Source organism: Mastacembelus armatus, chromosome 19 (genome assembly GCF_900324485.2).
Source record: "Mastacembelus armatus chromosome 19, fMasArm1.2, whole genome shotgun sequence".
Classification (NCBI taxonomy): domain Eukaryota; kingdom Metazoa; phylum Chordata; class Actinopteri; order Synbranchiformes; family Mastacembelidae; genus Mastacembelus; species Mastacembelus armatus.
Genome location: NC_046651.1, coordinates 16,425,344 through 16,442,054, shown reverse-complemented (window position 1 = coordinate 16,442,054; position 16,711 = coordinate 16,425,344). Strand labels below are relative to the sequence as shown.

At 42.1% G+C, this 16,711-nt stretch overlaps 1 protein-coding gene across 6 annotated transcripts in view; it reads left to right on the top strand.

Annotated features, from left to right (window-relative positions):
- Nucleotides 1–16,711, top strand: part of tanc2b (tetratricopeptide repeat, ankyrin repeat and coiled-coil containing 2b) — a 115,655-nt gene that overhangs the window by 62,020 nt on the left and 36,924 nt on the right. For 3 of the 6 annotated variants that reach the window (XM_026314703.1, XM_026314704.1, XM_026314706.1), the window contains one exon: nt 12,303–12,419. The exons of 1 other annotated variant lie outside the window; for it this stretch is intronic. In XM_026314703.1, coding sequence (XP_026170488.1) covers nt 12,303–12,419 — 117 coding nt within the window. Of the gene's footprint in view, nt 1–2,145; nt 2,412–12,302; nt 12,420–16,711 lie in introns of those variants that run through there. 2 more of the 6 variants (XM_026314707.1, XM_026314708.1) reach the window with 2 other exon arrangements.

Below are 16,711 nucleotides of genomic sequence, written 5' to 3'. Positions count from 1 at the left end.
ACATGACACTTTCAGCTCCACTGTCACAGGTAAAAATAGAAAGTGTGGATTAAGTGTAGAAAGCAGTAATTGAAGTGGAAGTACGATGCCCTCAGGAGAAACACTGAAGAACCAGTTGGAATAAGTAAATCTTGTCATATTTTAGTCATCAGCCAAACAGTCTGGATGTTTTAGTGAGGAAGTATCATCACAAAGCCTCATTATTCCTCATTAAGTGTAAACATTGGTTCTTTTCCCATTCATCGTGTAAAGTGTCCAGAGGGAATTCATACGTTTCTGCATCTGACGTTTGCTGCAGTTTATTAAGTTCTGCTGACATGATGAATGCTGCTGCGGAATAGTAAGAGAAGGAACTGTCAGTGTTGAGAGATTGAAGGAGAGATGCATAAAATAACCATTTGCTGTAAATATTTTTAGAAAACCTCAGAAATAAGGAAATATGGCTGTGTGATTTAATGTGTATGTGTGGATACTCAGACACAAATAATAAAATATTCAGGCATATGTAGAAAATGAGTAAATGTTTGACATTTAAAATATGAAATATGTCTCACTCTTATTTTAGTGAATCTGTAAATATGAAGAAGCCAGTTAGGTTAGTAGGACAAAACCAAAGAAATGAGTGATCAGGACATATCGTTCAGAGGCAATACATTAGAGCATGCAGTAAAGAATTTGCAGAAAATTACACACGTTTAAATTTACAAAATTACTGCAAATAGTTTATCACAGGCATGTTTTAAAACTGCTTACAGTCTTAATTTAGGCTGGCATTAGAATTTGTCAAAAGGTAGAAAGAACCATTGATGTTTGTTGCTTATTAAACAGGTAAGATAAAACAAAACAGATCAACATTTACGAGCAACAAACACTTGGTTATCAGTGTTTACTTCCTCTCTCTCTCACACACACACACACACACACACAGTGTATGTGCTCATTTTAATGACAGTAGTGCCACCACCCCCACTTGCCATTTCACTGGATTACCTTGTGTATTATTGACTATCTGCATCATCTAACCTGCACCACTTATATCATGTCTTAGCTCTGACTGTAAAAGTATTTTTATCACACAAAAATAACTATGGCAGAAAATAAATCACTCAACATCCTGAGGCAGTTTATTCCACCACAGACAGTGAAAAGGGGACGGGTCATGTGGGTAACATGGCACTTAAACTTTAACCTCTAACTCCACCACATCTTTAGGGCTTGTTGGGACCATTTGCAGGTGGTTTGAGATGTTGCTGTGGGAAAATAAGTGTAAGTGGAGGAGATGGATAAAAACCACTTAGAAAAACAGCATGCTTACAGCCTAATGGTTAAAACCCCAGCAAAAGCAAATACGGTAACAATAAACTCTCAGCCCTGTGGGCTTGAACCCCCAAATAGCTGTAAAACATGGCTGCAGCTGTTCAAATACAGTTTCAAGGGTAAAACAAGGACAGACAAGGATGCCTGAGCCCAGGAGGAAAATAGAGTAGGTTTTATTGAAACCCTGGTTTCTATCAAAAAGCACCTCTGCTCTTTTTCCCCACTTGTGATGTGACGAGTCCCCAAAGCTCCGTCCACAACCGGCAAAACTGTGTCCCTTTAATAATACTCTCCCTCCCTTCTTTTTTTTTTTATGCCATCTTCTTTCCTCCCTCAATACCCACCCTTCTCCTCCCCCTCCTTTTGCTCTGTGGTTGCCATGACAACAGCAGCACTGCACCATTCATCTGTTGGAGACCTGGGCTCCTGTTCCTGTAGAGAGAGTGTGCCTCTCACATCTATACATAACACACTAAGTGCTAATGCAGTCACGGAGGCGAAGGAGGAACTCACTCCTCTCTATGCTGACGGGCTCCTCACAGGAAACGCTCCTGCGTGTGTGTGTTTTGTGCATAGTAGCGAAGGTTTTGGTCACCTGTCAGCCCTCGGTACGTGCTGCCATGACAGAGGTGTCACCTCTGTGTCCCCCTCTTTCCCCAGTGACACAGTGACTGCTGTGTTCTTCCTTCTTCCTTCCCTTTTCCTCTCTCTCTCTCTCTCTCTCTCTCTCTCTCTCTTTCCTCCTCCTCCTCCTCCTCCTGCTCTTGCTCCTCCCGTCATTGCCATATCTGCCTGGCTCTGTATCATTTACTGCAACTGAATTGAGCGAGCAGCATCAGCACTGAAACCTGTGGAGATTTCCTCAGAAAGAAAACAAGAGAGAAGATAGTGGGAGTGCTTCTGTTCCTCCCCTGCTCTGCTGCAGGTGTTTGTTTTTTTTTTCCTCTTTTCTTTTTTCTTTTCTGTTCGTTTTTTATTTTTGATGAACTGGTCATCGCTCAGGGAGGAAGGAGTGCTTGTGTCGCTGGAGGGGGAAGCAGGAGAGCTGGTGCCGTACTCCAGCCTTCAGGAATGCGAGATCTGGTTTGAGAATGGTGAGCCCTGCCACACCCTCCTTTGCTTGTTTCATTCCTCCATCTGTGCCCACAAACTGTCTTTCCCTTTCCCCTGCCTCTCCACCTTTGCTCGGCCAGAGCTTGCTCCAGGCATGTCTGCGCCTCGATCTCACAGCTGGAGCGGCTGTGTCGGCCACTGGTCCGAATGACGTTTGTATGGACATTGTGCGAATGGGAGGAGCACAGAAAAGTAATTTATTTCCATGAAATGATGCATTTGTCAAAGGGCTGCACTCTAATGACAGTGTAGGCTCGAGGACCTGTGAATCAACCAGTGTGTGATAATGTAAGTGTTTTTTTGTGGCGAGCTGGTCTGTTTCATGCGTCAGCGTGGGTGAGCATTCAATTGTCTTTGAGTGCGTGTATGTGTGTGTGTGTGTCTGTTGGAGTGTGTGCGTCTAAGTACAAGCTGTGGGCGGCTAATGGTGCTTGTTCTTGTTGATGTTGTGTGTCTCACTTTTCCTTCCAGAGCACAGCGTCATATGTAGCATATGGTTGAGTAAATGGATTGAAGTTGATGGGGAATAGTTTTTCCCCACACCATGCAGTCAGCAGCAGCAGCAGCTTGTTGTTTTGCATCAGAATCACCCTGTCATGTGCTGGGATATGGTTCCTCCTTCCAGTTCCAGTGCTGTAGGCTGCCTGCCTTATCCCAGGGGACTGCTAGCTGGTGTGTGAACTGAACAAAATGTCTCAATAACACTGTCTGCCAGCAAACCCCAAGCACATCATCGGCAGCTGCTATTGCTGGTCTCAGGTGAATGGTTTTTGATGAGGCACCCACAGCCGGCTTTCACACCACTTAGTATTATCACCAGGAGGGTGCTTTGATGAGCTTACCATTGTCAGCTGTCACTCACAATGTATTGGGCAATGACACTTAAAACTTCCATTTCAGCTCGGCTTAGCACCCATGTTCCCTGTGACCATAGATTGTCTCATGCTTTTAGCATCCTTCCAGGGGTTATTTGAACTTGATGGCCCAGGTGAACGAGGTCTCATCTACAATGACACAGAACATCCATCCATTGTTATGACAAAGGATTTCAGTGTTTTTTTCTCTTTCCGTCTTTGTCTATGATGATTTTAGCTGAGAGACGATTGTCTGATGAGAAGTTGTTATACCTGAAGTCTAAATATAGCTGTTCCAGATGCACCGACAAATGTAGATTCTACTTTAAGTGGCATTAGAGACACTTATGGAGCTTGTAGTCATAACCGTAATCCAGAGTGATATAGTATAGATGATGATGTGGCTCTTAGTATGTTTTCCAAGATTGTTCTCATCTCTAGTTCTTCTTTCTCAAGTGTCTTGTACTGTAAGTCAGCTCCCGTGATCTCATATTTATTCACAAGACAAGTCAGTTAAAACTGGCTTTGAATCACAGTCTTCTCAGTTGATGTGGCCCACTTACCTTAAAATGAGCCAAATAAAACCTCATATACTGTCTGCATTGGTTCAGAGTGATATTGATTTATATAATTGCTCAATTTCCTTCCTTTGCAATCCCTTGAGCCTGTGTCAGAAAAATGGTTTGTACACCTAAGGTCATGAAATAAATATGACAGACAGTCTAGATCCAGCCTTCTTGGGTCAGTCTTAGGCATCGCTTGACCTGATGCACAGCATATAAAATAAAACTGACCCTCTGAGCATTATTTGCTAACCAGTGGATAATGAGCTATGTTCACCATTTAGTGACAGTATGGCCTCAGGATTTCTAATGGAACTGCAGGCCTGTTTCATTATTCAATCTTCACTGTGATAGCAGCCTGCTGAGCGACTCTATTGGCAGATGGGCACAGTATGTTCTGTGCAGGACAACTCTTCCTATAAATCAAGCGTTGATGACACCAGTGTCCTTTAAAATCCATCATTTTGTTTGTCAGTGCAAAAGGTTAAAAGAGGAATATAATTATGTGCTGCATACTGGAGTTGTTGAAGACTAGCTGGAGGGTGTCATGTTCCCCCATCATCTCCTGTCAATCAGGTGACCTAGCGACTCTCGCCCTCAGCATTTTTACCACAAATCACAGCCTTCTGAGTCCAGTTCCTTTACTGTCAAGCAGTACGTCTCACTTTTGTACAATTTGAATTAGTCATCATGCGAGCCAGTGTTGCGACCTCTGTAACAACTCCCTGGGATCTAGAATTACAATCTTTTATTATGATGAGAGAAATGCAGTCAGTGCCACCATTAGCAAGATGAAGTCACCCCCTTCAACCAAGCTTTTTAAAGTCAGCATCCACTGTCGATGCCAGGTAACAACCTGCAATTAGAAAACTTCTCCAAAGCTTTCAGAACAGCTGCCATATATCATCTTGTTAAGAAATGCAACCCAGACAGTGCTGACGTTAGCAATTACAGGGCGTCTGTGATCTCCCTTTCCTTTGGAAAATCCTGAAGAAAGACAGTGTTTTTTTTTTTTTTTAACCATGATTCCAGTTGTCTAGAAAACAACAGCATATTACAAGAGGTTCAGACTGGCTATCAAACCCAAGCACAGCACTGAAGTAACCTGCAAAAAGTAAAACAGGAACCGAGAGCCAATGCTGGTGCTAATAGTGTCTGTCAGGATTTGATCGGGCCGAACACGACAGTATGATTGACACTTGTGAAATGAGTGCATGTCATAAGTCTTAAAAGGTGTGCTTCTGTGGTTGGTCACACTTTCCATTATTCTCAGCCCTTTTCTATTCTCTTTATATATTATCCTACTTGGTAACACCATGACTGTGTTGCTTACCACTGTTTGCAGATGATACACAGTTTTATATTTCAGTTATAGATTAGCCCCCCTGCTTATGGTAGTTTACTGACTGAACTGGCTCTTTTTACTTGTTTTTGTCAAGCTTTAGAGTACATACTACCACTTCATATCAAAAATGACCAGCGCAATAATATCTTCACTGTCTACTTTCTCAGAAACTCGCATTTGTTTTCTACAAAGTGATAAAACAATACTGGTCGGGGCGCCTCTTCTGAAATAAGCTGGCACTTGATCTTAGAATAGCAAACCTTCTGTCTTCTATTTTTAAAATAATGGAAATGCCAAGACCCAAATTTTTCTTTGATGTTTTTGTTCATGTTTTACTCTTTAATCTGTCAGTGTTTGATTTTCTGTTAGTATAATTTACAGTTATATTAGTACCAGATATTGCACTGTTTGGGATTGTTTATCTTTCTTAATTTTAATCCTCTTACGCAAAGCAAAGGGCTGCATTTTTCTGAGAACTGTTATACAAATTAAGGTATTACTATCACTATCTCGCTACCGCTTAGTGTGGTTGTTGCTTACATTTGGTTTAATCTGGATATTTAGCAGAACCTTCTGGAAAAAAAAAAAAAACACTGTAGAGTGGCAAAGAGAAACCCGCAGTGTGCTATTAATAGCGATGATAATGATTTGCTTACAAAACAGAGCAGTGGGTTACATATACCACCTCACTACTTTCTGTGAGTGCTGATGGTGGAGAGCTGAGCAAACATTTCTGTGTGAGATACACACACAAACGCACAGGCCTAAAGAAGTGTGTTATTGAGTGTGTGTGTGTGTGTGTGTGTGTGTGTGTGTGTGTGTGTGTGTGTCCATGCGTATCCAAAGCCTCATGGACTACTGCACAGTGACACCAGCCTCTGTATTAACATTCACCACTTGTCTGTCTGCTGTTAACTTATTTGCTCAGTCATTTCAGGGTGCTGAACTGCTATGAGGCATTTGTCTGGATCACAGCTCTGACTTTGTATGGCTGCAATCAGTCTGCTAACTGTGTCTACTGGATTACATAAGAGCAACAATTGATTACAGCTTTTGTTAGACATGAAAGAATTTTGGTCGGCTTTGATGTTTATTTTATATCATGCTAAAGATGGTGGCAGATTATCAGAAATATCTTAATCAGAAGCCTTAAAATCTGTTATCTAATGCTCTTCCTCATTGTTTTCAGTGTTTAATTGAAATCTTTAATTAAATAGTAGCAGAGAAACATTCTGCTCATCCAGATTTTCTCAATGACGAGGGTGTGGACTTCAATTATAGCGGAGCCCGGAGGTTATAAATATCCTCACTAGGGGCCAAGCTCCAGTTGGGACAGAGGTCACAGCAGCCTAGCTATTATTAGGCCACTGTATCAAGTGGTGTCCTTGGCAATTATGCTACTCTCACTGCTTAAAGTAGTATAGTATTTCAGCTTGTGGCTGTTACCCAGCTTCACAAGAACAAGTCTCTGTCATCATCATCCTGGTGAGGAAGGGTATGTAAAAACATCACAGTCACACCTCTGTGTCACCTGAAGCAATGAAACAATAAGAAAAGGGAGGTAATGTTAGAAGTGCTCAGTGCTGAGAATAGCCGCTGTGACTCTACAGCGCTGTCATGAAGGCAGTCATGATGGGTTTGTTCACCAGAGCGGACAGCTGCTCAAAAAGCTGCGGTTTGGACATAAAGAGGATGCACACAGGGAGTTATACCAGAGATGGTTTTGAAAATATAAAGCTGAATAAATAAACAGCATGTGATGATTATTGACATAGTCAATGTTCACTTATATGAAGTGTTGTAAAACAATATTATACAAAAAAGAGGTGAAAATGTAGCTGAATTAAAGCCCAGATAACAGTGCAGTCTGTAGATCAATAGAAACTGTAGCTGGTAAAAGGCAATACAGGAAGAAAATGTGTGTTTAAAGTGGATTTTCCAGCCGCGACTGCGGGGACAGGATGTTCCACAGTGCTGTGAGCCCACATGGGAGAAAAGCCACATCATGTTTTGTCAGTCAAGCTCAGTCTTAACTTGAACTCTGCCTTGAAGGTCCTGTGTATGGCCCTCTGTCAAGTTCTTTTATAAATCTTTTGAGAACGCAGCAGATTTCAGATGACTGGTCTTGTTCCAAGCCTGGACTGATACATACAGATTAATGTTTTGTGAAAAATCTGTGACCTTTTTCACTTTGCTGCATAAACTGACTCTCCTGCATACATTCAGATCCTCCAGAATGATTTTGTCATTTTTGATGTGGGCTTGATATAACATGATTTGATTTTTTGGTCTGATCCAAGCCCAGTAAGGTTGTGTGAAATACTGAATTAATAGCTTTTTAGGCGAGTGAGAGCTCAGCTAATGAGCGCCCTTAGAAAATTGGCCTCTCACTCCACCCTTTTAAAATTCTGTGCCTCACCTTGCTCAGCTAATCCTCCCAAGGCTGTAATGATACATATGTGCAGACACACTCTCACACAGACATTCACACACATACTGTACACAAAAGAGGGAGAGGCAGTCAGGCTAATGGACTTGCTCTTGCTGCTGCCTGTCAGCCGCCTCTGTTTGGAGGCTGTGACTGAACAGCTCGCTGTGTTGCACAGCAACATCTGGTCGGCATTGTTCTGTTCAACAAGTCAACCAGACAAGCACACAAAATCGTCCATGGTCTCTGAACCGGATTACTGTATGCACACTGAGAACAAGCCTCTGGGTGATGCATTAAGACTGGTGAAATTAATACAAAACAACTTGTCTGAACATGTCTGAAGCCCTCAGTATCAAACCCAGACCAATTATCAGACAGGTCTGCGTTTCAGTTTATCTATATGTACAGCAAAAAAACAAAGCTCCATCCTACTGGAGAATCTATTATATGCAGAAAATCAAACATAGGGGAAAGCCTGCTCATTGCAATCACATTTGTAAAGAGATTTAACAACAACCACTTCAGCTCTTTCTAAGCCACAACATACAAATATAACCACAACACCAAGGATTTGAGCCCTGCTAGCAGCAGTTTGCCTCTTGTAAACTGAATTCCTTCAAATAAAGACCTGGTCCTGTGAAGCATCTGACAGTTGTACAGACAGAGAGGTTGTTTCATTACATTTAGGCAAATCTACTGGGACCTTGAAGCTTTTAGTGCAGGTGAAATCATCCCTCTTTATGCGTTACCTCCACCTTGGAAAGGTGGACAAGACTCGTTTCCCTGTGCTCTGCTGTTGCCATAGTGACCAGGGCCGCGTGCTCGGTTTCTGTAAAGCTCCGTTTGTGATGCAGACAGCTGGGCAATGTATGTCATATTGTTCTGTATGTCTGTATATGTTAATGTGTGGGCGCTTGTGTCTTTGTCTGAGTGGGTGCCTGAGGCTGGTGTAACTGAGACAGTGGTACAGCCAGTGGTTCGTTGCTATCCAAATGCCCCCTTTTGCTTGTTTATCATTCACTTATTTGCAGCAAAGGAGAAATTGTGCATTGCACATTGGAGTTTCCAATTCGTATGCAGATCTTGTCATATATTTGATGAAAACCCAGGTCGAGTCTGAGGGGACTGTCATGTTGAAAAGAAGCTTTCCTCTTTCTTATGCACAACATCCTGTGAATTTGAATCACAGTATTGACTTGCTTTCTTTTTTGTGGATAATCTCACCAAAGGCAGTGAGTGTCTGTGTTTGCTGACAGTCTTTGCAGTAGAGATCGGCTTCTTAAATGTTCACATTGTTTTTCAGCTTATTTGTTGTCACAGAGCTCTCTGCATTCCCTCCCCTTTGTCACTCTAATCTCACATGTACACGTTCATACATGCACATGCATATTCATTTTCAGTGCATGTAACAAATATCTATTTCACAGCCATGTGCATCCGCACACAGACTAAGATATATTTATTCATAAGCTCATTAGAGGAGTGGATTTGCTGCTGCCATCCATCACACTGTCATCTGTCCTCAGCTTGGCACACACTGACAACAGAACTGCAGGAGAGAAGTCCCTGGGATTTAGTCTCCTGGAGCTGGTGCAATAGAAGGGATTTACTCCAACAGAGAGAGACATTGCCATTCTATAGAGGTGAGATCAGACAAAAAAGAAGAAAAAAAAGAAGAAATTGAAGAAATTTTTCTATTCACTACAGTTCAGCCAAAAATTATTATTGTGGTGTAGAAAAATTAAAATGTGTTTGTATTCTGTCAGCACAGTCATTGTCAGTAGCTCATGCAGCTTTCATGATGCACAGGTGTATTGTTTAAAAACTGCTGATATATATGAGGATGATGCTTTTGTAAACACGCGTGAAAGCTCAATCCATCACACTCACCTTGTAGCTTGTTACAAACTGTTGCAAGCTTGTAAGTGCACATGCAAGTGCAGTTTATCAAAACAAGTCGGGGCTATAGTTGGTCAAAAGAAATACAGATATGCAACTTGCAAAGAATATTCAGCCATAAATAATAAAAAGTAAGTGGAAAATAAATACATGGATACATGAATAGGAATATATATGAAAATGCATGTTAGCAGTTACTATTTATTGACTCAGTAATGTCTTCCACTCATGACCAGCACTAGTAAAATAAAGTTTTCAGGCTCAATTGTCAGCTAAATATGGATACCTCATCTTTCCAGTCCAAATACGTGAAGTAGTCATTTAAAAAATGTTTCTTTGAGTTGTTTGTGAATTTTTTTTTTCAGGCAGAATCTATCAAGTATGTCTCTTTCAGAGTTGTTGTCATGGCAGTTGATGGAGTCCTGGATAACTCTGGTCCCGTCCTCCTCCTGGCTGTCAGTCGTAGTTTCTCACTGTGGCATCTGTGCTGGCTCACTTCCTAGATGTGGTCAATTGGCAGCAGAGTCCACTCCAGACCAAACCAACACAGTACTAATACTATGTATGTGTGTGTGGCAAGTGAACACATCTATGTCTGAAGGAGTTACTTCCTCTGCCAAGTAGATTTTGTTTTTGTTTGTTTGACTGCGTTTGTGTTTGTGTCAGTGAGCAGAAAATCTGAAAGCTTGACAGCAGATTTCAGTGAAAAGTTCAGACCATGGGACAAGGAACAACTTTGTACTTTTTGTGCAGATCCAGTTTAAGGTGGAGACTTTTTCAAGGATTTCAAATTAGTGTGTTTTTAAACATTACAGTATTTGGTTAAACTTACAGCTTGTGCTGTATTACTTGTCAATATATAATTTTTGTGTGTTTTTGGTAATATTTTTCTTTAGAGGTGGCAGTGTCTGTTGATTCACCACTTTGATCCTGTAATAATAGATGTTTAATTGTGTAATTAATGGATGTTAGCATGCTAAGGTAAAATAGTGGCAATGGTAAATATTATTTCAGCTTAACATCATGTTGATGTTGTCAGTGTCAGCAGGTTAGCATGCAATGCCTAAATATACAGCACTACAGAGCTGCAAGCAGAACATTAAGGATTACATGCTTCCTTATGGACCGAGATATTTTCCCCCATAAATCCCAGAATTAACAGTATTAACAGTTACTATGAAAAAAATTTCATGAAGAATAAACCAGTGGGTTTGAGAAGTAAATGAATAAATGAATGAAATAGTCTTCTATTAAAAATGAAAGGATTGTGCTGCCTTCATGGAGGCATGAACTTCTGATGCTTTATAATGTGTTTTGCATTGACCAAATTTCTTATGCTGCAATGTGCATCGTTTGATCTGTTCCATTTCAAATCAGTTTTCTCTTGAACCTTAAACGACAATAGTGAAAAGCCTGTACTTGTTCTGCAGTCACTGCTGCATGAACATATGTTTCAGCAGCTGCTCATGATTTCCAGCACAGTGTTTGCTGCACTGGACATGTGCACTCAGCTATAATAAGAATGGTTAGTGTTTGTGGTATACAGTATAATCTACTTCAAACCCTTATTTAACCAGATTAGAATTAATTATACTTATCTCCTGACCATACTGAACTCCACAAGTGCAAAAAGAAGAAGATTTGATTAAATAAATGAGCCATGCACACGGTTTTGTTGATATTAGTTGACTTTCTTTGTGCAGTTGGGCTTGTGTCCAGCACCATTACAGTAGTCCTTTCAAGCAAGTGATGACTTCTATTACAGACAAAGAAAAGATATTCAAAAACATGTCCTGCCTTCTGCTGTGTGTAATTATAGCTGAGGAAGTCATGTCTGTATACAGTCAGGGACATTTCTTTCTCCTTTTGCATTTCTGTGTTAATCATCAAAGCATTAAAAGGCAGACAGATTGGAGGAAGTATTTATGGTGCCCTTATCAGAATCAGTTATTTTATAGCAACATTCTGGAGAAGTTGTTCCACTACTGGTTGATTGCTAACAGTTTGTTTGGCGTCTTTTACTGTGTGTTCACCGAGAATGAATGTCCTTCCTGTGCCTGGTAGACCTGCCACAATGTATGCATTCATGATGTTATAAGCTGGTGTTGGGTAACAGTGCTGTAACCAAGAAGCTAGCACAAGACTGTGTCACAGCCACCACCCCCGGCTTTCCATGTTCTCTCTCTCTCTCTCTCTCTGCATTTCTTGTCAAAAGCACTTGTTCGATGTCTCAGACCTTGAGCTTGAGTCGGGCGCAAGGTCACTCTCAAAATTGATCTCATTTACATTCATGGTGCAATTAGGACATTGGATAAACAGTCACCAAGGGCTTGATCTGACACTCCATCTTAGGACACATGTTTGCTGGTTTGTGAGTGTTGTAAATTAAATGCTGCCTCATCCGGAGAAAATATTGTGATATTTTCATATTACATTTGTGGGTTTATGTGTTGCTGGTGTAGTGGTTTGGCCCTGCCCAGTTCTGATTGCCAATGCTGCTTGTTTACTGGTGCTTTATTTTTATTTGACCCAAGGCAAATACAGAGCTGCCTGAGAAGCCTTCAGGATGTTTTCATTTTATCAGTGTTCTGCTTCAAGTTCATAAGCTCTCTGTCTTCCTCCCTTTCTGTCCTGTCCCTGTCACTCCTCTCTTTCTTGTCTTCTTCCATCTCCCTGTTCTGTACGTCTGTGTGTGTTTCTCTATGTGTTTGTGTATGTGTGTGTGTGTGTGTGTGCATGTTGTCTCCTTCTCTATATGTGTGTATGCTTTCTGCTCCCAGCCCCTCTGCGGAAAGCAAAGTTTGTGGAGAGCCCTCGCATTCCACAATCAGAGCTTGGCTCCCCTACACACACCTCCACCACTGCCAAGAACCCAGACCTGGACGCATACTGCCCTGGTAAGTGTGCAGCCAGCTCATCCCTCATTTGGTTCTGTTACTTTTGCATGTTGGTTCAGGTCTATGAATGCAGCACAGAGGCACGGAGAGAGATGAGAAGTTGTTGGTTTGCCAGTTATTCTTCTAGCTGCTGAAATGATAAAAACATGGCTAAGATCATTAATGGAATAGCTCTCCTGGTGCCCACGGTGGCTATCCTCGTTACCTCCTCCCTTTCTCGCTCTAATCCTCCCTCCTTCTCGGACACAGAGCTTGTTTAGGTGCTGCTGCTGTTTTCTGTTAACTTCACAGTCGGTGGTTGCTCTGTAATCCTGCGGACAGTCCAGATTTCTCTCTACCCCCATCTCTCCTTGTCAGAACCTCCCCCCTCCTCCTCTGTCTCTCCGCTCCTTGCACAGGGAAGAGAGTAATGCGAGTCACTCGAGGACAGCACTCTGCTGAGATTTGGTTCTGTTATATCTGCTTTCTCATCTTGCCTCTCCTCTTCCTGTTGCCACTTGGAAATGCAGTGTTAGCTTCCTGACTTGTCTTGTTGGACAGACTTGTGGCTGTGTGGACTTCTGAACACCCCGGGGCTGGATAAAAACATGAGGGAAGTAGTGATGGGGGAGTCTCAAGGTTTAACTGCTGTAATTTAGGAGGAAAATGGTCGACAGAGTGCTACCGGCCTTCTCCGTCTGTCAGCCTCTGCTGCTGAGTCTCTGCTCAGTGGGAGCTATAAGTAGGTGACACGTGCTAGAATATATATTTGTAGAGTATTTCTTATTTCTGTATCAGTCTGAACAGTATGCATGACTTTTCTGTTGAATATCATGGATGGAAAAGCTGCTGGCCACTGCATTATGTTGCATTAGGAGAAATAGACAATGGAATAAGATATCAGTTGTGATGGGCTGATAAGAGCACCTGCAGATGTGACATTTCAAGGTTGAAATGATAATCTCAATTACCATCGAGCCAGGAAAACAGTTGATTACAAAGATGAATTCTCTGTGTGCATCAACAACTGGAGGGGCCGAGGAACCAGGAGGGCTGAGAGGAGTTTTCAGGTGTGTGGACAGATGGACACCTTAGCTCTTAACAAGGGCTCCCTGGCATGAGTAGCAGCAGGGCAGTGACTTAAACATCTGATCACATGCCAGTCCACACTCTGGCACAGTCTGGCACCTGCAGAATGTCGGTATCAGATGATTTTATTGGCCTCCAAAGAAGTTTGTGGTGTCTTAAATATAGTGTGTGAATATTTTGTGAGATTACTTGTAAAACACAAGCAGACACTCGCCTTATATTATGGAGTAAGCTTTTCTAATGACATTAGAGCTTAACCTTGTTACGGTAATTACCAAGACTAAGTGTGGCCACTACTGATACAACCCTCTGTTATGGTACCTGTCATTTTATGTCTCATGATAGTATATATAGTTAACTTTGAGTTAAGGTAAAGTCCAACTGAGATCAGATTTCAATGAGATAAGACCAGGGGCACAATAATCACACTATATGTGAAAGCTCTATGTAATACTATAGCAGAATAAACATGCATTTTAATTTCAGTTCAGCTCATAGTGCAGGACACACAGCAGACTATTAAAACCATCAGATAAATAAAACATGAATAAAATACACAAAATACCATAAATATAAACAATACACATAAATTCCTCTGGAGAATCAAACTGAAAAGTGTTTAAGATAAAGGCAACATTATTTGAATGGCCACTATAACCAAAAGCACTCTTAATGTGGAAGTTTCTACAGTGTTAACAGTCTCACAGTGTATCCACATCCTGTATATCATCATATCACCTACTCCTAAACCAAACCTGGTGCCCTGAGTCCTAGCGTGCCTCTGTATTTGAAGCACCATGTTTTTTGCATAGATAAGATCATCCCTGTGCACATGAGGAATGTGAAATCCACTCTTCTGATCTCTTGATCAACCTTCCACACCCCAGGTTCTTGACGATGTCTTTGTCTACGTACATATCTGTGCTTATCTGTTCATTGTTACTCTTGTTTGACTTTGACCTGCAGCTCTAAGTGAGGCATTAATCTACCTTGTGTTCATTTTCTTTAGTTGTCAGTAGCATTCTTCACATTCCTGATCACCTTTGGGTTGTTTCTAATTTACTCTTGAAGTGTTCTTCACCTGAGGCCTTGCATTTTTATCTAAACATACTGTCTCGATCCTGATTGTTGTTTCTAAATTAGTGTTTTCTCTCTATGGAATATGTGGAAGTTAAAGTTCAGGCACAGGTGAAACAGGAACCACCACATGTTGTGTGTTATGTTACCTGCAGCCCGTGGCCTATTGATACCAGCTCCCGTCCGGTCCAGTCCCCCGCTTGCAGCACACATGCTTCCTCTCTGCCTTCTCTCGGTGCGTGAGGGCAGATCTGTGGATGGCCGGGGAGAAACAGATGCGCTTGCACAGAAACACATTCCTAGCTGTGCGCAAAGATAGTTGCTATGGCAACCATCTGTCTCCTTCGCAGCTCAGGAATCCGATGGAGAGCAGTGTATGCATGTATGTGTGTGTGCAGTGAGAGTGTTGGGGGGGCTGGTCCACAAAAATAAGAGAGGTGTTTTGTGTTATGTACGTGTTCAGTGGCTTCACTTGGTGGTAGCATCATTATAATAATGATCAAAATCCATATTTAAAGATTAAAAAGTGAGGCTGTAAGCAGAATGAAATCGACCACTACATTATGGCAGTGTATGTGTGTCTTTTGTTAGTAGCTCATTAGTAGAGGGAGGTGTAAAAGATGTAGGACTGTGTCAGTGACATTCAAGAGCTATGAGACTGTTTTTGTCTTTGTGGCCTATCAAACCTTTAAATTTAGGTTTTATTCGACAGTTCTGTGATTACAGTAGAGTTGCCCAAATAATGGACCACATCTCACTGATGTTTTTTTTTTTTTTTTCAGTTTGTGAGAGTTTAAGGAATGTACGAAGGGATTGCCTATGTTTAGCTCAGGGGAGTTACTCCAACGCTCCAACGCCCAGATTAGAGATTAAGCTCCCACTTTAAAAGAAACACAAACTGCTCACCCCTGCACAAGGTAGTCCAGCAGCTCGCTGCGACAGGGAACTGGTAGTAAGACACAGAGACACATTCACACAGCGGCAGAGAGAGGCAGACAGAGCCCCTGTTTGATCATGGTCATGGCCACAAACCCCCCCAGGAGCAGTTGACTAATCAGTGCTAATGTATTCACTGCTTACTACTACCAGTCTGTCAACTGGGAAGCCTTCACTGCCCCATCCAGACACACAGGCATACACACACTGCAGCAAACACGCACACAATACATATGGTTTGATGGCTGTGCATCTCAGGCATCCCTGAGGTGGAACGGTCATTCCATCTGCCTGCATCTTCTCCATTACTGCCTCAGCCTTCAGGGAGTCAGTGACCTTGGAGGCCCTCCTAAATGTATTCTGCTCCTTATAAAGTGTATCCAGCTGCACTTCTCAGTAGCCATATCCATCTCATCAAGGCTCATACTGTATGTAATTAGCTGTTTTGGACCTAATGTGTGCTGTGATTACCTCATTATTGGTTGCTGCTGTGTGTGTTTTTATTGAGGCACAGCAACATGTCATCACATCATCAAAGCTTTTCCCTCCCCCAGAATGTACCCGTCATTCTTACTTGCTCAGACAGATTTGGAGTCAATCTAATGAGGATCCTGACAGTGCCCTGGCTGCCTGTAGCGTGAGCGAACGGAGAGGAGAGCCCGGACCTTAGATTGCCTGTCTGTCTGTGGATGTTGGAACAGACGAGTGAGAGACCACAGGCTTTAGACAAGCTATCTGTCTTGAGAGAGGTGGTGTGGTGGCTGGGACTGCCTAATGGTCGTCAGTCAGGACTTAGTGTAACTACCTGCCAGTCTGGTCAGACCTGTCCTACAGGGAACGGGTGTTGAGGAGAGGGGAGTAGAAAAGAAAACTGGCCTTGCCACTAGCTGCCTCGGTCTTACTGGTGTTTATTTAAACACCAACCATCTCGTGCTGTTGGCCTCACTGCCATTAATGTCTGGGCCAATTCACAGGCTTATACATCTAATTACAACTGTTTGCATTTAGCCACTCGTTGCTCTTTTTAAACCAGCAGGGTGAGTAATTAGTGAAAGCTTCAGCTCTGAGAGTGACTCCAGTGAATAAAGTTGAATTAAATTGAAATTGATATCGTGGCACCTCTAGGGCATGATGGCCAGGTGTTATTGAAAAACATGATACCACCGATGAGGATTTGTTATGGGCTGAGAGTAACCAGGCAACCAGGTGAC